At 37.0% G+C, this 23,726-nt stretch overlaps 1 protein-coding gene across 6 annotated transcripts in view; it reads left to right on the top strand.

Moving 5' to 3' along the window:
- LOC144973148 (cytohesin-1-like) overlaps positions 1-23,726 on the top strand; it is a 59,688-nt gene that overhangs the window by 21,669 nt on the left and 14,293 nt on the right. For 3 of the 6 annotated variants that reach the window (XM_078915257.1, XM_078915256.1, XM_078915258.1), the window contains exons 4-7: positions 18,539-18,605; positions 21,451-21,650; positions 22,303-22,415; positions 23,220-23,368. In XM_078915257.1, the coding sequence (XP_078771383.1) occupies positions 18,539-18,605; positions 21,451-21,650; positions 22,303-22,415; positions 23,220-23,368 (529 nt within the window). Of the gene's footprint in view, positions 1-17,727; positions 18,138-18,538; positions 18,606-21,450; positions 21,651-22,302; positions 22,416-23,219; positions 23,369-23,726 lie in introns of those variants that run through there. The other 3 variants (XM_078915260.1, XM_078915261.1, XM_078915259.1) reach the window with 2 other exon arrangements.

Raw genomic sequence — 23,726 nt, forward strand, 5'->3', positions numbered from 1 at the left:
TGTTCTCTTGCTGAATAACATGACCATCCATTGGCTCACATATTTTTTTCTCGACATCATTCACTTGAGTATCGATTTCTGCACGAGACGTAGTTGCTGGTGACAGTGTGCACGCAGTGCGATCTTTAGGTGGTGGCCGAGAGGGTGTTTGTTTAGGTGGAGGATTTGGAACACTAAATACCGATGGGACAGCATCTTTTTTCAATAATTTCCTCTCTCCTTTTGTTTCTTTGAAACAGCTTGGTTCAAAATGTATTTCGCAGATGACATTGCCCCTGTGCAGTTTTTCATAAGATTTCTTCTCTAAATCAGCTCTACGTGAATTGATCACCCACCCTCGGACCTAGGTTAAAGAAAAACATGTCAAATGTCTGAGAAGCAATTAAGTAGGTCCTTAGCCGGAGCTTAGCCCGGTTTCTATAACGTGAAGCTGACTGGTAAATTATGTGTTAACCTCTGGACCGGCCACTAGTCAATTGCAGATTACTTTACTAGCTTGACCGGTACCCATTAACACTCGAGTCGCGTGAAGCGCATGGATAAAACTGTGTTAATCAAACCCTGTACCTCCAAGCCTGGGATCTACTGCTTTAACCACTCAATCTATGCATCCCAGTGTATAAGAAAGCAATTCTTTCTTTTCAAAATTCTTCCTCAGAGGTTCATAACATCACCATTCAATTCTATTAATTCATAAATATCATCATCATCATCATCATCATCATCATCATCATCATCATCATCATCATCATCATCATCATCATCTCCATCAATATTATCGGGATTATCATTGTCATCATCATCGTTCGTGTCCCCTCCTCTTTGCCTTCGCCATCACAATGACAATAATTTGTCATAGTCATCACCAACAGCAGTATAAATTGATATTGAGACCAATGGCCACAAATTAATTCTAACCGATATAAGGTAGACATCTAAGTAAAATCTCAACGTACCTTTCAGCATCCAGAGGGAACGAAAAGAAAGACAAATTAGGACATCGAATCTTTGAATTTGTACAATTTATAGCACTGCACCACTTTGAATTATATCTTTTAATGTTTTCTTGAAAACTTTGAGCAGTATCTTCAAACTCCATCGTTCATGCGTGTTGTGAAGAGAATACAAAAACGATAACAAAAGCACGCAGCAGAGTAAAGTGGTTAAAACCATTGCATTAATACAGACAATGTACGGAAACAGACTATGACAAATATGACGATACGGCGTGACATGTTTTAACGGATGCGCGACCCAATTACACGGAAATCAAGGAGTGCAGTCTCTGTGGTAACCTACCTACTCTGTGTTGTGCCTGACCTACGTTAATTATGTAATCAGACCTATTTTGTCGTTCAATCAACTCGTTCATTTTGGCATCGAATCATAACCGGATACATTGGCTTTGCTTGTCGATTAAACTGGGGGGGGGGGGGGGGGGTTGACTCTCTCTTTCTTTCTCTCTCTCTCTCTCTCTCTCTCTCTCTCTCTCTCTCTCTCTTTCTATCTCTCTCTCTCTCTTTCTATGTTTTTTTTTTAAATATTTTATTTTAATGGAAATGAAAAGAAAACGTTATCGTGCCATTAGATGTCAGACTTAACGAGCCACTGCGATTCCCTGGGTAGGAAGGCTAATATGACATGAATCATACCAAGGCCAATAATATATCCTAGCTCCTCCCCCCCCCCCCCCCCCTCCCCCCCAATCCCCCTGTTCTCACGGCCTTGATACAAAAATTTAAATGCCACCCATCCATTTATCTAGCTTTATATCTAACCGCATGTGTAACCCCCCTCTGTGGTTTAAATATTTAACAGCTCGGTTTTTGTTTCCCCATTTCACTCCAACCCTTGTTCTCTCTATCTATCTACCCCCCCCCCCCCCCCCCCTTTTTTTTTTTTTTTTGGATCGTGGCCATCCGTCGTATCTGTCCAGATCCACAGGGAAGTTATCTGTCTCTCTGTCTTTGCTGCAATGGTCTAACATTCTATTTTTAAAAATTCATTCTAAGTATTAATATTATTTCCTTGTTTTCATCCGCTTTTTTTTAATAGAAAAAAAATTAGATTCTTTACTTGTTTGTTGGTTAAGATTAATGAGAGTTTCTTATATTTTATGGGAATTTGTTTTGATTTGTTTTTCATTTTAGTTATTCGTTTTCAATTTTTGTTTGTTGTTTGTTTTTGTTATTCTACTGTTCTGTATTGAAAAATGTTTTTCACTTGTTTGTTTTGTTCTTATTTTTGTAATTTGTTTTTATTTTGTTTGTATGTTGTTGTTTTGTTGTTGTTTTTTTTGTTTTGATTTTGTTTTTGCTTCCTAATATTGTTTTTTTCTGTTCTTTTTTGTTGTTGTTGGTTTTTTGTTTGGGGGGGGGGGGTGGTTTTGTTTTATTTTGGGAAGGGGAAGAAAAGGAGTTGGAATTTATAAGGTTTTTTTTAATGTTTTGTCTTTTTGTTTTGTTTTTTTTTTCCCTTGGTTGGTTGGTTCTTTTTCTACTGTTTTTTTGTTTGATTTTGTTTTTATTTTGCGGTGGGGGGGGGGGGGGGGAAGGGGGTGTATTATTTGGGATTTTTTGTGGGGGGTTGTTTTTTTTTCTGTTTAAAAAAAAAATGAAATTCCTCTTCATTAGTCATTAAATGCGCTCACCCAGTACGACAGAACCCCATTTATTCATCGAATACTTAATACCATTATGTGCTTTTCGTCAACCTGCCTGTCTTATTCACGTCGATCCAGTTCTTACCTTTCGATATGTCGTGTCTATCACCAGCTGGAATAAATGCTGCACTTTTATATTGACAGCACGATAGATGGAGCTGATGGCTCGCTTTTTGAGGCACTTACGGGTGCGAGTCCATGACCTCCGAATTTTATGAAAGACTCGTGTCCAACTCGTGTAGTTTTCTTTGCAAGTGGATTTGATCTCGTTGTTGACGCTTTAAAATATCATACTTATTAAAAAATGGTCATGAAGCAATTTTCTTTGAATAATATTTTCCATTTTTTAAAAGTATTCTCTCTCTCTCTCTCTCTCTCTCTCTCTCTCTCTCTCTCTATATTATATATATATATATATATATATATATATATATATATATATATATATATATATATATATATATATATATATATATATATATATCGCTGTTTGTGTGTGTGTGTGTGTGTGTTTATCTTTTCTCACCAACCTACTATTTCTCTTCATTCAATGACTCTTCTTTATTCTCAAGACTCGATTAGTTTTTGTCTGGTGGAGTTGAAAGAAAATTTGTGGAACGAGGACGAGGTAAAGATAATTAGGAAACAATTTTAGATTGAGTGTGTTCTCTCTCTCTCTCTCTCTCTCTCTCTCTCTCTCTCTCTCTCTCTCTCTCTCTCTCTCTCTCTCTCTCTCGTTTTCGTGGGTTTTTTTCCGTATCGAAATTGCTCTTAAAGGAAAGTAATGTTTCTATTTTGGTGTAGACTCCATTCCTCTTTCTTGTAAATGTTGATGGCTTGTTAGGTTTTATGTTCGCTACGTTAACTCACAAATAACTTGAATGAGAATAAAACCTAGGCAGGGAGCGAAAGCGACGATGATGAAGGTGATGTGTGTATGTGTTCGAATAAATGATGTGCTGGAAAAAAATATCTTCCCATTAGGGCCTGTTTATTCGGGGTGTGGCGCTTTACAAGTTAATTCCTTACTTTCTTTCTTCCTCCCTTTCTTTCCTTCTTTCTTTTCTTTACTTCATCCCTTTCTTTTTAACACCATATCATTGATAATAGTCAACTCCATCACCGGTCACCCAACATCTCTCTCTCTCTCTCTCTCTCTCTCTCTCTCTCTCTCTCTCTCTCTCTCTCTCTCTCTCTCTCTCTCTCTTTCTCTTTCTCTTTCTTTCTTTCTTTCTTTTGTCTCACACACATATATACATACATACATACATACATACATACATACATACATACATACATACATACATACATACAGATAAAACACATCTTTTTCACCCTACTGATTTAAGTAGTGGCTATTTTGGTACCACACCATGATACAGGAAATGGGACGATAACATCAGCTACGTTATAATTTAGTTTGCTGATGGCGGCCACATGTTATAGTATTCATCTGATTCCCGCCGAAAATCGGGATTACTACTGACTGCTCTCTTACTTCCTACAATTATCTGTACCTTGGTCCGTTCCTTCTTTGTTCTTCTGTCAAATTTTTCAACGCCACATTCATGAGGAATACACACAAACATCCACTTGCAACTATGTTGCATACGTTTTTATGTACGTTGTTTATGTGATTTTTTTAAAATGTACTTGTGGAGAGTCAGTAATATTTGTGGAGAAATAAAAAGGCAGTCACGAACAGGCAGTCATCTATTTTAATTATTATACTTACTTCTGTATTGTGGAAATTGACAAAGACCCATTCATACGAATCTTTTGAGCCATCAACGATAAAGTCGATCCAGTAAAAAGAATGTAGGTTCGCGCAAATGGATCTGACAACAAGGAATTACTCTACATTTTTATTTTTTTTTTAATCTTTAGATTTTCGAGTAATTTTGTCGTCGGAGGCAAAAAATCTAACATGGGCTGTTCGGAACAATATCCAATCCTTTATTTTCTGGGTGGGGTTCCTGACCTCCCATAGTGGGCAGGGAGGTACATATTATGTCTTCTATCCCCCTTTATCTGTTTTCCAACATGCTTTCTATCTTTGTCTTGGAATAAGATTACTTGGTTCTGTCTTGGCCCTGGTCGGATACCCTGACTGAGAGGGAAACAGTCAAATGTATAGTTAGTTTTGGGAGATGATATTTTTTTCCTTGTAAATCATCCCCCTCTCTCTCTCTCTTATGTACTGTATTATTTTTCATTTTCCATATGTATGATTTGTAAACAATTGAATGTGTTCCTCTTGGCGGGGACCTGTGCTTGTGTCTAGATGAGACATTTAGTGATCTCAAACTAAGTACACTGATAGTGTGCTCTTGGAATCTACATCTGTTTCATATTTGAACCAATTTCCCTTTGTCTGCCTTATTCTTGGCTGCTTTAATTGTAATTCTAGAATTTTTTACTGTTCCATTTTCTTCCTTTTTACTGGCGCTGATATGACCTAAATGTGTTGCAAGCGCCGTAAAACCCTTAAAAACAAACAAAAACAAATCCTTTATTGGAGGGGGGGGGGGGGGGGGGGGGGCTTGTTTACTTTTTACTTTTTGTTTTGTGAATTAAACGTTGTCCACATATAAGCGGTTTGTTTTAGGGTCTATCCGCTTTTTGTTGGCTGAAGCCTGTTCCTTATTATTATTATTATTAGTAGTAGTAGTAGTAGTAGTAGTAGTAGTAGTAGTAGTAGTAGTAGTAGTAGTAGTAGTAGTAGTAGTGGTAGTAGTAGTAGTTGTCGCAGTCGTCGTCGTCCTCGTCTCGTGGAGAATAGGGCCGTGAACATCTGGTTGTCATATCAGCTGCAGCAGAAAAGGCCTCCCGCCAGGATGCAAATACCATTTTGCTTTTTTCTTGTTTGTTTGTTTTTGTTCTGTTTTTTGTTTGTTGTTGTTGTTTGTTTTTTTTGTTTGTTTTTTTGTTGTTTTTTTTTTTTTTTGGTTTTTTATTTGTCTTTTTTTTTTTTTTGGGGGGGGGGGGGTCTTTCAGTTTTGTTGTTTTTATGATGTTTTTCTTTATTTTGGTTGTTTTGTTTTGTTTTTATTTTTACATTTTTAAAAATTATTACTATTGGGGGGGGGGGTTGTTGTTTGTTTTGTTTTTTTCCAGATATCTTGGATTTTATACTTTTCATTTTTCAGGCCTCGAGCGCTATCCTCTAAATCACAATGCGAATTTGAGAATAGCCTCGTCCAAAAACACTTATGTAGCATATTATAATACCCAAGTCTCTGATCGAGTTCATCATAATTTGATAGCTATTATCAGTAGACTGAATTGAAACGTAGTCGCGGGGGGAAGAGGAAAACCATGGATGGGGGTAAAGAGGTTTGTCGAGACCCGATGTTAAAGTGCTTGAGTTCATCATTTCATCCGATTTTGAAGTAATGTCTACTGACACTTGAGTTCCCCGACAATTTCTCTTAGAATCTCGGTATATCAATTTTCACCCGTGCTGGAACAAGATAAAATCTTGTATATTATTTGTCTATCTATGTTGAGCGACGTGTACTTATTTGCAGGTCTGATAGCTCCAAATTGTTATAATAGAAATACTCTCAAAACAGCGTAAAATATTCTCCATTGTAAAATTATTAAATCAAGCCCATAGATTTAGTTCTATATCAGATCTCCTACTATGGACACTTGAGGTCTTGAGCAATTCTCGAATACGGCGCATCTAAATCGGATTTGTTCGTAAGTGGTATCAGTGAACAAATGGGTGGCATTAGGTTTGGATTTCTTTATTCTAAGCCGGTTGTGTCCCTTTAATGAATGCCAGATTATAGATAGTGACGGATCCAAGACAGCTGATGCATTAAGTAACCTGATATTGTTTTTGATCTTCATGGTCTATTCTGATAGAAAACTTGGAATAACCCAAGCGTTCGCCGCAGTGCAGTGCCGTAAAATGATCTATATCTAGGTGACTTCTGAAGGCCACACAACTCGGCATTTTCTGGGTTCGGAGCAAAGACCATACGGCCAAACCACGCTGCTTCCTTTTTTTTTTGTTTTTATTTTTTTTTTTTTCTTTTTTTTTTGGTTTAATATTTTATGTACCAACTAACTTTACTTAGTTTGAACTAAGATGGATGTCAAATGATCTTACTTTCACGATTAGGGTGGATTGATTATTTATAACCAAATATAGAGCCGGTTGCTTATTAATCTAAGCGTTAAAAAGAACGGAAAGGGACTAATAATCACGCAAAAATAAGAAAAGTTAGTTGCATTTGTCTCAATTGTCAAAGGGGTGTCTGAATTGGCACAACAAGGCGTTCGAATTGGAACCGCCTACCCTAATACATAAAACGTTAATATATTATAATATGAAAAGTACTCCCCATAAGTGAAGCCTGCAATTGAGTTCAGGGAGGAAAATATAAATTATAATTCCTGACTACATTCTTACGAGAGACCTGTTTCATTTCATCCAATTGAGCGACTGACAGCCTCCGTCGAAAACCAGCCTTGGGTTATTGATATTATCTTCCCCCCCCCCCTCTCTCTCTCTCCCTCTCTCTCTCTCTCTCTCTCTCTCTCTCTCTCTCTCTCTCTCTCTCTCTCTCTCTCTCTCTCTCTCTCTCTCTCTCGTTTGAAAGATTTTTTTTTTGTTTTGTTTTTTTCACTTGTGTTTTCTGTGGTGTCCGTGACCATGTGTCCTGTCTGGTAAGTGGTCAGTTACGATGTGTCACACTAGTAATGGCGTACGGTGGCCTGCATTGTGATGTCTCACTGTTGCGTCCATTGCCCTACCCGACTCATGTTTGAATGAGTATCTGGCTAAAGTTGTCTTGCCAACGTGGAAGAGATGAAAATATTAATGTGAATTTTTAATCAAATTATACAATTACATGTGAGAAAATTTATAGTGGCTCGGTGGCTCGTCTTTTCATAAATGTCATGCAATGTAAAAAGGCAATCAGTGCCTGGTTAATCGAGGGTGATCATGGAAAATTCTGGTCCCGACGTTGTGTCCTCGGGTAAGGCACTATACACACATTATCTCACTCAACAGGTGTGAATTTGTACCTGGGTTACAGACAGTTACGGATTCTTTAATTGCATTAACACAAAAAAGGACGCCCAACAGGCGATTGGTACTAATGAAATGGAAATGGGGTTCCATATTATAACCAGCTTGGGGAATTAATGAAACATGGAAGTTCGTTATTTAAATTATCTTTTTTAGTTTTTTAAAAATTGGAATATACACCAAAATATTTTGGGTTTTGTTGTTGTTGAGCTGTGTGTGTGTGTGTGTGTGTTTGTGTGCGTGTATGTGTGTTTGTGTGTGTGTGTGTGTGTGCCACTGTGACAAGAGATCGTTTTGAAACATTCGACAAATAAAGGCTCATTAAGTTAAGTTATTTAAAAATTGAACTAAACTATTATGGCATCATACCATCTCTTTACTTAGAGCACATGATATCGCATTGTTGCTGTGCGTTTAGATAAACCACTCACAACATCCCCCAACCAGATTAAACATATCAATACAAAAAATGGTGTGTAATGTTTAAGGTTTATAGTCTGATGGATATAATATAGTGAGAACAAATAACTAACAGGCTGTCTTATAAAACAATAACAAAAGATAGTCATTTTAATGAGTAGTTTTTGCTAAATTATATCAATCACAATATAAACTTTTTTTAAGGTTACACATACTTCTGTGTGTTGGTACGGCTGATGGATGTTGTGAGTATTTAACTCGTTTATCCAAAAAGCTGATAACATCCGCCGGCCGGATTAACGTAGCAACACACAAAACTGTGTGTAACCTTGAACAAAAATAGTCTGATTGATAGAATTTAGTGAGAGCCACAGACTAGGGAGTCCTGCTATTCGTAAAAAGGCTGGCTAAAAACAATAACAAAGACCTCCTGAGTGACGTCAACTTCGTTCTATCTATTGATGTTTTGTGCTCAGCCAAAAAGCTCACAACATTCGCCAGCCGGAAATAACGTACAAACGCACAAAACGATGTGTAACCTTTAACGTTTAAAGTCGATTAATGCAGTTTAGTGAGAACTAACTACCCATAAAAAATGGCTGGCTAAAAAACAATAACAAAGACCTCCTGAGTGACGTCAGCTTCGTTCTATCTATAGAAAGGTCACCATTTATTTTTAATTTCATGTGACGATGACTGGTTTGACATTGACCCATTCCCATCCTCTTTCATTTTATGGTACTATGCATGTAACTTTATGGGAGTCATGCTCTACCCATTATGTATCAAGTCACGTGGGAAAACTGCCGAATTACCACCAATTACAGCCTAACCTTGGCTACCTGATCGGGGAATAATGCAGTTATCTGGTCTCATTTCATCAATTATGACAATCCATAGGATTGATACAATTACACCGCCCCCCGCCCCTCTCTCTCTCTCTCTCTCTCTCTCTCTCTCTCTCTCTCTCTCTCTCTCTCTCTCTGTCTCTCTCTCTCTCTCTGTCTCTCTCTCTCTCTCTCTCTCTCTCTCTCTCTCTCTCTCTCTCTCTATGTGTGTGTGTATATATATATATATATATATATATATATATATATATTATATATATATATATATATAATCACACACACACACGCACACACTTATTGCACATGCGCATAGTAAATGTGAAAAAATGAGATAGAATCCGACTTGAATGTTGAGTATTTTCTCAATTAATCATTATTATTGTGCTTGGCCTGTCTATTTAACTAATCTTCGCTCGCCATTGGCCCATATTATGTCTTATTAAGACACAATCATAGTTGTTCGTTCAGTGAACGGAATAAGTCGATCAACTCAAAATTGATGATTCAAGTGTTTAGTAAAATTTGAACTCAATTTCTATTGAATTTTTCGAATTCGTCTGAGAGCTTTTTATTTGGGCAAGGCGAGGTATTTTCTGCATTTAAAATCTTATATTTTCGCTCACTTATCGTAGAACTATTTCCCAATGTCATGAGCGGAAGATGGTTGATATAAATTTTAAGAAATTGATTGTAATCAAAATAATGAAAGTAACCACTGACTGGTATCGGTTCAATGAAAGTACTCCCACCTCATTGCCATACTCGCTAACCGGAAGGTTGACTCATAACCCACTTGATAAAAGTGATGGCGTCTGTTTTCGATGGGATTTGACGAAACAAATTTGATTTTTATATAAAATCATCACGATGTCTAATCAATCTCACAATATAGACAAACCATCGTCATGTCAATTGTAAACATCATGGAACATTTGGTGACGATTGATCCAGTGGTCTCGGAGCTTTAGTGTTACAAAAAAATCCAATTTGCCAAATATTTAAAATAATAAGACTAACATTTACATGTAAAGCTTTTATATGTCTTCCGCGTTTGATTTGTAAATTCTTATTATTGCGTTGGTCTGCAAGGGCTTTTTGGTCATGAATTATGACATTCGGACCTATAAGTCCCCGGTTCGTGTTTCGGCTTCGCAAAGTTGAACGAGTCCTTGGAAAAGGATCCGTAATCTCACTCTCTCACCATACTCGTGTGTGAAGTGAGTGCCTGGCCGGTTTTCAGCTTTGTTTCTGTGGGAAAATATGTAATTCGCCTCATAGTCATCCTGTCTCGTCCCACATATGTGTGGGCTTGGGGCGTCTTGTAAAGCGCGTTTAGCTCATTTATTAGTAAGAAAGAAGTCCAAAAGTTCGAGCCCAATACTTACTTTTCGAAGATTCTTTACTGTTGAAATACAGCGCAAGCTGTTCGTCCATCTAACCCTGTCAGATATTCTGGCTTTAAACAAAAACAATAAAATCTCATTTTCCAGTGTATTTACACAGAGACTCATAATTATTAACTTAGCGACTCGTCGTGGGTCTTAACGTGGCCTTCGTTATACTAGAGGCCCAAGACTGGATACAGTGACGTCACTCTCTCAATCATAACAAGTGAGAGAGAGGAGACAGCGAGCCGAGCGGGCGGCTGTGTGTGTTACCTGTGAAGTAGTGCCGCGCTGAGGACCGGACCGAGGACCGGTCCCACGGTCTTTTAGCTGTGAACCGTGGTCCAGTCCCAAAGAGGAAGACCGCCGGCGGTCCTCACTTCTTATCACCTTTCAACGGTCTCGCGCCATACTACTTCCCCAGCGATTCGTTGCCTCGGTCCTTTGCCTATCTTCCACCAATCACCACCCATCCCACTTAATTAATCGCACCCACCCCCCTTTGCCATACACTAAACGACACAGACGACCATAGAGGCAGACGACCACCTCCCTCCACTCCGCAAACCGCCCTTTCGTGTGTGAGATGGGGGGAACAGGAGGCGCACGCCTTGAACGATTCCATTATACGGGGTAAATTTCAAAATTTACTACACCATAATGATCGCAATGACAATGATCTATGATGAAGGCATGACCCCTCTTCTCTAATGGGTTATTGTTTGAAATGTATGTGACTACTAAAGATGTGTGTGTGTGTGTGTGTGTGTGTGTGTGTGTGTGTGTGTGTCGAACCTAGCAAGTTGCAAGTCTGATTTTTTGTTTTCTTTTGTCCATCTCTTGTCGCCACTCCTTTCTATCGCATTGTTGTCATTTAAAATAATACAATAATATTAAAATTTCGTTTGGTGTTTTAACTAATCAAGTAATATGAGTTTCATTAGTTTCTTCCGTCCAAAAAAACCAGTTATAACGTCTGTATTTTTAAAAGGTCCAATAGAATATTTGGGGACCCCGATAGCTCAGTTGATAGAGCACTCTCTTTATACGCAAAGGGCCAGAGATCGATCCCGGGTGCAGTCGATTTTTTTCTGAATCCCTGTCTACTCAGCAATGAATGGGTAGCTGAGTTTGTTAGATCTGGCGAAAAGTCACCATCGACCCCTCTTATCACCTCATCCACCCCCTCTTATTATAACTTCACGTCTCTCTCTTACTCTTCAATGCTCGCTGCCCTCTAATGTGTGTGTGTGTGGGGGGGGGGGGGTAGGAGTTGCGTGTGTGTATCAACGCCACGAACAACTCGATCAACGCCTTGGGCGATGCCATTATCTCCGTTAATGGGGATAAATTTCAAATTTTATTAAATTATCGAAGTAACAATGAAGTACGGTGAGCAAATAAAGAAGGCATCACCCCTCTTCTCTAATTAGGTTACAATTTGAAATGAGTGTGACTACTCCGTGTGTTTTACTCCTGTAGGCCACGGTTTTCATCGTGTAGCGGTCTTTAACGGTTCAAGAATGAACGGACCGGTCTTCATTTCCCAAGGACCGTAGGACCGTGGTCCTTAAGCTTGCCAAGGACCGCCCCGCACTACTGTGAAGCGAGGCAGGAAAAACATAGATTTTCCAGATTGGAACTTTTGTGGCCAACTTTTAGGAAACCCAGATTTAAAAAATTCGATATGAATTATTTAACGACTTTCCTTAGAAAATAGATGTTTATTAATTATTGATTTCGTTGATTAGCATTTATTTTTCATTCAAACTCATTTTGCCGATGCAAATGATCCTATATCAACCCGACTTCCATTTTTCTTGGACTTCGACGATAACGATTGCGAATATTTATAATAAGATCATTTACTTTTGTCATTGAAATTTATAGCAAACCACTTTTTTTACACTTCATTTTCACATAATTATATTATGCTTACTTTTAACAGTTTATAAATAACACGACAAAAAAAATTACTCCCCCCCCCCCCCCCCCCCCCCCCCCCATGCTAGCTATATTTGGCATGGTTAAGAAGAAATAATTGGCATGAATTATTTTTTTCCACTCGCATACAACACACACCTCTCATTACTATTTCGCTGTACTACACACTGGATCTCAAGTCCTAGCAAAAAATACAAGTCGATTTTATTTCTCATAAAAAAAGAATTGTACAAGAATAATAAGGGGGCTAAATGCTCTTTTAAAATCTTTATTTCATTCAAAAATTTAATTGTAATATGGGCAATAGTAGGCTAATACTAATATAAAAAATAAAATAAACAAAACATTACCTTGCTCCGTCAATGATAATTATTGGGCACGAAACGCAAGAAGTTCAATCTGCAGACACTATATATAAACTATAGATTGACTATAAAAATATAGTGTTTCGCTGTTCAACAGCTCATCAGTGCAGCTTGGAACTCAAAAAAATCAGTTGGATACCTACAGGTTCCACAGAGTTCAATCTGCAGACACTATATATCTATTATATCTTTTGTAAATGTATACATAATGTTGATATGTACATACTGGTCAATTGTTAATCCAAAAAAAAATATGCAACAGTGATGACAATAAACAAGTGATGACAATAAACAAAGATATGTGATTTTATGGTAATAAGAAGGAAAAGGAATGAGAAAACATAGAGTTGGACTTGACATGGAGACACATGTGGCATGGAACTGGCGATTGATATATAAAATGGGTAGCCCTTACATACCCCACATACGTAGTGAGCTCCCGCAGGAATCTAAACCTGATGGTTGTCTGAAACATGTGCCTCCAGTCTTATCCAATAATGAGAAGGAAAAGAAGATGACCTATGCTCTTTTCGTAAGAGTTTGATAAGGAACAAATTCAAGAAAAGTAGAAATAGTGTGAACAAGAGCATCCATGGTTTCTCTCGACAATACTCCTCCTCGTGGTTTCATCCCTAACCTGCTCCAGTCCTTGAACCAAGTCAAAGCATCTTGAAGAAATGAGAAATTGGAATCAGAAATGGAATTAATTGGCTTGCACCTCTCATCCCTCAATCTCCTGCCTTTCAGCGGATGCTTGACATTTAGAACATTCCATAGCTGTACAATGAACAATATAAATGATACTGTCCCACTGACATTGACATTCCATTTGGATCCAAAGTGCTCCAAGGCAGCAGCATTCCGTCTGTCAAAAATTCTCAACATCAGTGGAACACTCTGTTTCTCAGTAGGCGATGGATTCAAACATTTTCGATTCAAAGATGGAGCAAGTTTCACGACTGATGACTTCTCTTCCTCGTATACTTTTGTAATGTGACACATGGATCCTCTCATAACTGAAGATGAAGGATTTTCATTGTTGGTCAGTACAGGTGGTAACATAAAAGTCTTCTCCAAGTCTTTTTGAGACGTCCAGTTATTTCTAATACATTTGAAAAGGTGGACAGTATCAAAAATAAAAAATAAGTTTCTCTGTAGGAATGACAGGATTTGGAATAGATGGACAAAGACTTCCCCCAGACATTATAGCAAAGGCATTGCGGTTAATTCTGTTGTTGTCAGAAATAACACACAAAACATGAAAACCAACATCATGAAGAACTTGCAATGTTTTAAGAAGCAAACATTGCAAATAACGAGCATCAATATTTTTTACAGGTAAAATGGCAACAACATCTTTCTGTTTACAAAGAACTGAGGAAATCATGAAGACCTGGGAAGTGCTTGCCTCAGAAACCTGACAATTATATGCAGAGCCCTCAACTTTCCCCCCTTTATACGACAACTGGTGAGAAATATGAATTTCGTCCATCATGAGAACGACATCACGCTCATGTTCTTGCATTTTAAGACATCGCTGTCTTAAATATGCTTCATGATCTTTAGAATTAGGAAAACCAGTCTTCATTTCAAAGACAGAGGAAAGTTTTCTAAGATAGGACTGATGAGGCAAAGTAAGAAAGGAATTCCTTAGAAGAGAATAGGCACGAGGAGCAGATGCAAACAACTTGAATGCCCAGATAAGGGTAGAGCAACTGTAACGTTTTACAGACAAGTTAACTAACTTAAGCTGCTCAACCAAAAACCTAACTTTTGGCATGAACAAAGACTTGGACTCATCATCTTCATCATTGTCAACACTGTTGCATAGACTATCAATAGCTGAAACATAAAGTTGCAGCTGGTCCTCCAAGTTACTTCTATCAAATCCATTCCCATGACAAAAATGGGAAAGGACAGTGTCAAATTGAGACCAGCATGTAAGAGTTGGGGGAGAAGTTTTCCCAAAAATCCATGCAATGGCGCTATCAGGAACCCTTTCTGAAAAACAAAGAAAAAAATAATGGTCAAGTCATCACACTAACATATATTATAATTTCCATGCTTCAATGAAAAATAAGTTGTATCTTTTTTATTGTCTTCTTTCATCATTTAAACAAGATCCAAAATAAAATGGTTGATAGTGAGATAATAATATATCTTTTAATTGTATATAATAACATCACAGCATTACGATAGACTTTAATAAAAATTATACTTACTATATTTATTACTACTTCTAATACCATTAGTGTTACTACTACCACTACTACTAATAATATTATTTCAAACTACTACTCTACCAAGAATATTATTACTGCAATTACTATTATACGACTACAACCACTACTAGAACTACTGTTAGTGGTAGACTACCATTGCCATTATTGGTGTCACTACTACTAATATTGCCATTGCTACTAGTACTACTATATTGGCGTTCCTACTACTACTGCTACTATTACCACCACCACTGCAACTACTACTTCTAACACCAGCACTACTCTTTTATACTTATACCCTGAGTTCTATCTAGCACTATTACTATTACTATTTTAGAAATCATTTATTCTAACTCTAAACATGTCAATTTTCAAGGTAAATACTTACGATTATCAGAAAATATTTCCACATGCATGTCAGAGAAAACTTTGATTGAAGACAGCAACTTTGGAGCACTGTCAACAGTATCAATAATCCTGTAAAGGGTGCAGTGGTCAGGCATTGGTGGATCATCAGGTGAAGACGATGAGGCAAGAAAAAAACGATAAATCCATAATTTCGCATCAACTCTGGTGTTGAAACTGCCACAGAATTCTGTATAATTCTTAATCCGATCATTTTCAACCCATCGTTTAAAAGACTCATCGTCTCTCTTTAAAACTGCATCTCGCCTTTCGTCGGGGGCTTTCCGTTTCATGGATATTTTCGTAGATAAAAAATGGAACCGTCAGGTCTTGTAACAGAATCTACTCTGACAATAAATCTGTCACAAAAATGACGCTCACATACCACAGCTGTAGAAGAAGGTTGGAAATCTTGTCTCGGTATCTTCCTCAACCAAAGGTTTTTCCTAGCTAGATATCTAAATCCGAGGGAAATTCAAAGGCAGACACTGACACTTTCTCAGAAGGATAATAATTTTGGCACACAGCACTTACGAGGCATGATGAAAATGCAAAACAATGGATGGTATTTATCAAAATATGAATGACTATTTAACAAATTATCTATAGAAAACAAGAGGGTACAATAATCCGATAAGAATGAATTGAAAATGAATGACAACACAGTCAACCATTAACCGGTTTTCAAAACGAAAGCGGATGGACCGGGAGTGTGACGTCACATCGCCAGTCGAGACGATGTCTCAGGCCATAAGAGTTCACGAAGGCCACGGTCTTAATCGCGGTCAGTGTTGGTCGTAATCCACCCGTCAGATGTCATCAGCGAACTCCATTTGTACTTATTTTGTATGTGTGTCTATTGTGTGTGCTGTCTACTTTTGGGTGATTAACGGTGATTGGGCCAAGAATGTAGTGACAACAAATACGATTCCTCTTGACCACATTGAGGTATTTTGTACATTTACCTTTGGGCGTATCAGCCTTTCCCTCGCGATGAATAAAAATAATCATTGCTATTGTGCTCGCCGTCATCTCGTGATTAACCCCGGGAATGGAGAGGGAGGTGATGAAAGGATGAGTTCCCTCCTAATCTGATGACTGTCGTTGAAATGTCATGTTCCATTGTTGTCCTCTGGACTCTTCATGGTGGATTGATGCTCCCCCCCCCCCCCCCCACCCTCCACCCCCGCTCTCCCTTCTTCCATTCATACGGTTACTCAATACCTACGAGTTTAGGGTCAAGTTTATAAATGGGTGTCCTTGGGAAAAACACTACTTACAGTCAGTGGTTTGAGCTCGTCGTAAGGGTGGCCTGTCTTGCCTCTTTAACGTGCAGGGTTTATTCCTTATTGTTTGAGGGACGTATTACACCCAAGATGGTGTCCACATTTTTGTGATATTATATTGACAAGGAAAGAATGTCAGATAGTCTTTATTTGATCGAGCCATATCGGCGAAAGGATAATCCAGTTGATGTCTCGCGTTTTGCGTTTAACATTATTGTAGAGATTCAGTTGTTTCCTTCTACTCGATGTTCAGTGATTCCTATTTGTTAGTCTGTTAATTAGGCTTCCCATTAATAAATAAAGCCACTCAATTTTTTTTCTTCAGTCTCTCCCCGTCTTTGAGCGTAGCCTTCGTTTGATCATACATAGCCTGACACTGCCCAGAAAATTGCCTCACATTTCAAGGCGATGGTCACCAAAAGCAAGGAAATAGTGAGTTGTATTCGATAGCACAACAACCAAGTTTCCTTGAGCACCACTAACAACTACTCACTTTTCACTTTCTCCTGGTGATCGTCGCCTTGTATTGTGACGTAATTTTTAAGGAAGTCTCAGACTGTGTTTGTCCAACGCTACGCTTTGAACTGATGAGTTGTAGTCATTATTTTTTTTTTATTTTTTTTTTTTTTTTTTTTTTTTTTTGGTTTTTTTTTTTTGTTTTTTTTTTTTTTGTTTTTTTTTTTTTTTTTTTTTTTTTTTTGGGGGGGGGGGGGGTTGTGTGTTTTGTTTTGTTATTGGCGCGGGGGGGGGGGGGGTTCGCATATTATTTTTACTATAATCCTTGGTCGAAGAAAACACGTGATGCCATCTTGGCCATCCCACTCAATATTTTACTGCTGCTATTATTTTCGTCGTCATTATTTTTGTTGTATAATCTATAGCATGCGAAAATGTTGCAATTAGTAGTATCACGCACCTTAAACCAATATCACGTACCTGATTACTATTGGTCTCCATATTAATAAGCGATAGAAATTCAATTATGAAGAAATTCAACGCTTATTGTCTTGAATATAACGGGCTTATTCGTTCCACTTGTTATTTCTTCGCACGGTGTTTCATATCTAGTAATGGATTTGTTTGATCGGGTTATTCAGTTTCGAGTTCCAACTAGCTGATCATAATATTATGTGTTAAAATCAGAAGGATATTCTCACACGCACCTGTCAGAGTGACATTAATCTGCCAAGTACCTCCCGCCATCAATCTCCTCAGACTTTGGGTGATATTTGACCGCTTTCCTTATTGATGTGGTGAACTCGAACCATAATTCTCATATGCAGGATCTGACACTATGGGTTGATGCACCCTTGGATTGTAGAGTGGATATTTTCTTGTAAAAAAAAAATAAAAAAAATAATAAAGGATATTCGCATTTGTTCTGGTCGTGGTTGTGTTAATTTAAGTACAAGTTTGTCATTACTCGTTGCGCGATGCTGCTGACGTTTGTAAATAGTGAGGATGATTTCACTGACGTGTATCCTTGGAAGATGCCAGAAGGATAGCAGTGACCATAACATGGTCCAACTCGGGATTGCGGCATCCACCATGAGGTAGGGTGGTGTTTGGGATTTTATGCCCTCTTTGGTTCAATGTTTAGGGATGTGAAAGGTCGAAAATTACAGAATTTAGCTTGGGAATTAATTGGATATTTTCTCCTCTTTATCTCCACCCCATCTATTCTCTCTTCCTCTCTTTTCTTTTCTCTCTCTCTCTCTCTCTCTCTCTCTCTCTCTCTCTCTCTCTCTCTCTCTCTCTCTCTCCCTCTCTCTCTCCCTCTCTCTCTCCCTCTCTCTCTCTCTCTCTCTCTCTCTCTCTCTCTCCCTCTCTCCCTCCCTCCCTCTCTCCCTCTATCTCTAACAGCCTAAATATCCTTTTGTCATTCTCTGTCACAGCTCAATTAAACCTCTTTTGATTATTTGATTAAACCAAAATTACTTTTTCATCTCTCCAGCAAACCAAATCCCAAAGCCAAACAAATCACGATAGGGCGAAAGAAGTTCAATATGGACCCGAAGAAGGTGAGTGTATATCTGATGTTTTTTTCGACCTCTCAGTTATTTGTTGCCGTTTGTTAAAAGTCATCTCTTGCTTTATCTTTTTTTTTTTTTTTTTTTTTTGTTTATTTTGAATAAATGACATAAATTATGTTTAGGTTGTCTTATATTTAGTGCAGATAATATTTGTTTGTTGTGGAAGGTTTTCCGAGTGAGAGAGAGAGAGAGAGAGAGAGGTGTTGGGGAGGACGGGTGTGTTTATAAATCCAGTTATATTCGAGTATTCTTTATGTGCTAAAAGTTTTTTTGAAAGACCATCGATGGAATTAGTGTAAATGATCGAGCGAGAGACACACATACACACACACACACACACACACACACACACACACACGCAGAGAGAGAGAGAGAGAGAGAGAGAGAGAGAGAGAGAGAGAGAGAGAGAGAGAGAGAGAGAGAGAGAGAGAGAGAGAGAGAGACTAGCATTTGTGTAAGAAATCAATTATATAATATTATGTTACCTATATTAATTGAATTATTCCAATCAGCCGTCTAACAAACTTTATCGAAAACGTGAGATTAAGGTATTCGATCCAGATTTTGCTAGGGTCCCGATAGGAATTATTAACCATAAGGAAAGTCCCGATAATAATACTTATTACGGATGATTACAAGTGGAGCGATGTGTGTCGAGTAATTATATAATCCTTGGCGCTTCCAGAGCAGCACAGCGTAAAAACCCTGGCGAAGTACGGTATTGATCATGGCCGTGTATTAGAGCTTTTTTTTTTTTTCTTCTTCTTCTTTTTTGAAGGTTGCATTCATTAGCATCGTTATCATCCTCATCATTGTCGTCGTCGGTATTCGTCATCATTATTATCATCACAACCACGTCATCGTTAATCATCACCATCTGTTATCGTCGTTCTCATTATTATTGTTGCTATGGTTGTTTATGTTGTTTGTTTGTCTTTTTTGTTTTATTTTTGTAGTATTGTTTTGTTGTTGTTGTTTGGTCTTTATTGATGGGTTGTTATTTTTTTATATTTTATTTATTTTTTTTGGTTTTGGTTTGGTGTTTGTTGTTGATTTTTTGTTGTTTTTCTTTTAGGGGGAGGGGGGTGTTTGTTTTTTATTTTTTGTTTTGTTTTTTTACTGCTACTACTACTACTACTACTACTACTACTACTTACTACTGCTACTACTACTACTACTACTACTACTACTACTACTACTACTACTACTACTAATTATAAAAATAATAAGAATAATAATAATAGAAACTGAAAGAGAGAGAGAGAGAGAGAGAGAGAGGGGGGGGGGGTGTCAGTAACCATCCCCCTCCCCTCTGAAACCGCCCCACCCCCCGTTCTACCATACTCCCTGCCAGAGAGTAACAGGACAATCCTGCCCTGCCATACACAACAAAATATTTTCTTTTTCATGTTGGCAAACATCTTTACCTCAAATTTGGATTGATTGGATTAATATGATCCTCAATAATTTTTCAACAATTTGAAAATATGAGACTTACTGTCTCAGTTGTGATCAGACCTGCCTAGTACTACGAAATATTCGTAGAATTACGAATTTTCGGCTCCACCTACAGGCCTCATACAGCCTTTGACTCAGTAGATCTTGTTGAAAAGGAAAGTTTAGTTCCCCAGAACCTATATCCAGAACTGTGGAGCATTTTTTAAAATATATAATGATGAGGGCAAATTGTTAGTTATTAATTAAAAATATTAATGTGTAAAACCTTTCTGTAGTTACTTCTTTTTTTTTCCCTTGGAATCTACGAATTTTTGAAATATCAAGTCGGCATCTCTGGTTGTGACAGTTCTTTTTTACTTGACCAATTTTGAGGTAAATGTTTCCTAGTCAGTGTGAAAAAAAATGTTACGTGATGTGGGTTTTTTTTGTTTTTGTTTTTTTTGTTGTTGTTTTTTTTTAAATTTGGTCAGAGTGTGTCAGGATTCCCAATGGTTGTCAGTCTCAGCCATGGGACTCACTTTATTCTACCAGTCTGAAATGATTACAAGCATTATGACTGACTTAAGGACTTTTCCTTCCTAATCATCCGTTTAGGATGCCTCGGCTGCCTTTCTATTCACTTGTGCCAATTCCTTCTACAATTCGTAGTCTTTTTCTGTTGGTGTTAAGATCAGAAGGTTTTTTCTTCTTTGATTTTAGTTCATGGTGATTATATAGGCATTTTAGATCTCCCTATTTAAGATCATGTGAAATGGCATGGTTGGTCTGCCTTTATGTTTCTTCTATCCAGATGAAGTGAAAAATGTATTCGTGGCTTTATTAACTGCAGACCTGCCGACCTGAAAATTAAAGAATTCGTAATATTTTGAAGATCAAAATCGTAGTCGCTAGATATAGTTAACTTTAAAAATAAATAATTTACTAACACAGGATTAAATAACACCCCAAAATCCTTAAAATTATGTAGTCTGGCATAGACGTCCATTTTCAATAAGTTTTCATTAGGGCCAAAATTTTATAATTATATGAATTTTTCGTAAATTTAAAATAAGAGCTTTTATATAGCGCAAGATCCACTAAAACGTGCTGTTGACAGCCAGGTACTCATTTTACACCTGAGTATGGTGAGAGAATGTAAGTAAAGAGTCTTTTCCAAGGACTCAACTATGCTTCGATTGAGCGAGGCTCAAACCCAGGACCTTCCGATCCAAAAAGCAAGTGTCATACCACAAGACTACATAGCCGCACAAATTGTTTGTATCAGTAGGCAGGTCTGTAACTGGTATATTTTCGTGTCTTCTGAGTATATGGACAAGATTGTCAGCGATATTACTTCTTCAAAGATTCATTTACTTTTATACTCATTTCATTGCAGGGTATAGAGTACCTGATCCAGCATGATCTTCTTCAGAACACACCCCTGGACGTGGCCAGATTTCTCTTCCAAGGGGAAGGCCTCAACAAGACGGCCATTGGAGACTTCCTGGGGGAAAGGAATGATTTTAACATCGACGTGCTCAAAGCATTTGTCAATCTGCATGAGTTCTCTGACATGATCCTGGTCCAGGCACTGAGGTGAAGCACGACACTAATATTAATATAACAAATTATGGTTAAAGAGGGAAAAAATGGTGTACTTTACTGCTGTACATCACTTGGCTCTGAGTGATCATATAATCAGAGCATTTAGATTGTCATCATCATCGTCGTAGTCATCATCATCATTATTATTATTATTATTATTATTATTATTATTATTATTATTATTATTATTATTATTATTATTATTATTATTATTATTATTATTATTATTATTATTTTTGTTGTTGTTATCATTATTATTATTATTATTATTATTATTATTATTATTATTATTATCCAAACATCATCATCATACATCATCATATCATCATCATCATCATCATCATTATTATTATTATTATTATTATTATTATTCTCAACATCATCATAATTGTTATTTTAATATATATATATATATATATATATATATATATATATATATATATATATATATATATATTATATATATATATATATATATATATATATATATATATATATATATATATATATATATATATACTTTTAGTTTGCTTTTCATTTCATTGCTGACTAGCATCTTCTAATAGGTAGAATTGTAAAAAAAAAGATTTTTAAGGCCAAAGAAAGGGTATTTGTTAAGAATCGTGATTCTTTCTTTCCTCAGACAATTTCTTTGGAGTTTCCGTCTCCCTGGAGAAGCCCAGAAAATTGACAGAATGATGGAATGTTTTGCAGAACGTTACTGTACCTTAAACCCAGGGGTATTTGTCAATACAGGTAGGCAGAATGTGGGTTACTTCATTTGTGCATAAATGTTTTCAATAATAATGTTGATAATATTTGATAACTTTATTACTAGTAATGATAATAATAAAGATGATAATATAGTTGAAGCCAGTAATTATGATACTGCTTGATGTCTCGTCCTACATGTTAAATGTTGCTGTTGGCGAGGGACCCCTTGTAAAACACTTTTGAGTACGTTTACTGGATATTATACAATATAAATACGGAAGTTAATCGAAACAGCCAGTTAATGGCAGAATTTTTTGCTATATAATTTCTACTGGTTCTATAGGAATGCATGGCAGTTAATTGGAACGATTTCAGACCTTCAGAGCAGTGGAAGAATTAATTTTCTTTCCAAGAAATCAAAAATATAAATATCCCTTTTGATAATAGCAATAATGGAATTATCCTGTGTCTTCAAATAAATCCTTTTATAGGGTAGTATATTATACTTTATCCCTTTGCGTTGGACAACATGTGTGATTAATGAGAGCTCAGATTATGATGCAACGGTTTATTTGCATTTAACGCTGTAATGATTTAAGTTGTATAACATTTTGTAATTTATAGTCAAACAGGATTCATGTGTCTTCCATTTATTTGGTCTGTATTTGGGAAAGGATTGCTGACATTTCATTCCACATGTGTGGTCATTAGATATAATTACTCTTTCTCTTCTGTCATCATGGCTACACACATGTAATATAAAATTTTGTTAAAAAATGTAGGGACAAAAGTTTAGAATTAAAATTAAACAATAGTCATTGAACCTTGTGAATCATTTTTATCCAGACACTTGCTATGTGCTGTCATTCGCCATCATTATGTTGAACACTAGTCTTCATAACCCGAGTGTCAAAGACAAGCCCACTGTGGAACGATTTATACAGATGAACAGAGGTATAAATGATGGAGGAAATTTACCAGAGGAACTTCTAGCAGTAAGATATCCTAGATTCTTATAATTTACTGTGATTAAATGGAAGATTTAAAAAAAAAAGAAGAATTGGTTACTAAGATAAACAGTATTAACCAGTTAGTTAACTGCTGTTCTCCGGAAAAACGTGCGAAGTCCAGGTTTTAGAGTTTTTGGCAAGACGAGGGTCATTTAAATCGATTGATATTTTATTTGAAGGTCGAGATTTCTGACTAATTTTTTTAGTATGAGTTTTTCGAAAGGATGGCAGATAATTGGTTAATGAAATAAGAATGACAAAGCAAAAGATTTTTTATTAAATTATATAGACTAGTCGCCATTACATTGGGAAGAGGTTGCTTTTTGGAAAGACAAGAGAGATG

The sequence above is a fragment of the Berghia stephanieae genome, chromosome 5 (assembly GCF_034508935.2).
Source record: "Berghia stephanieae isolate SIO BIC M18660-M18661 chromosome 5, UCSD_Bste_1.3, whole genome shotgun sequence".
Lineage (NCBI taxonomy): Eukaryota > Metazoa > Mollusca > Gastropoda > Nudibranchia > Aeolidiidae > Berghia > Berghia stephanieae.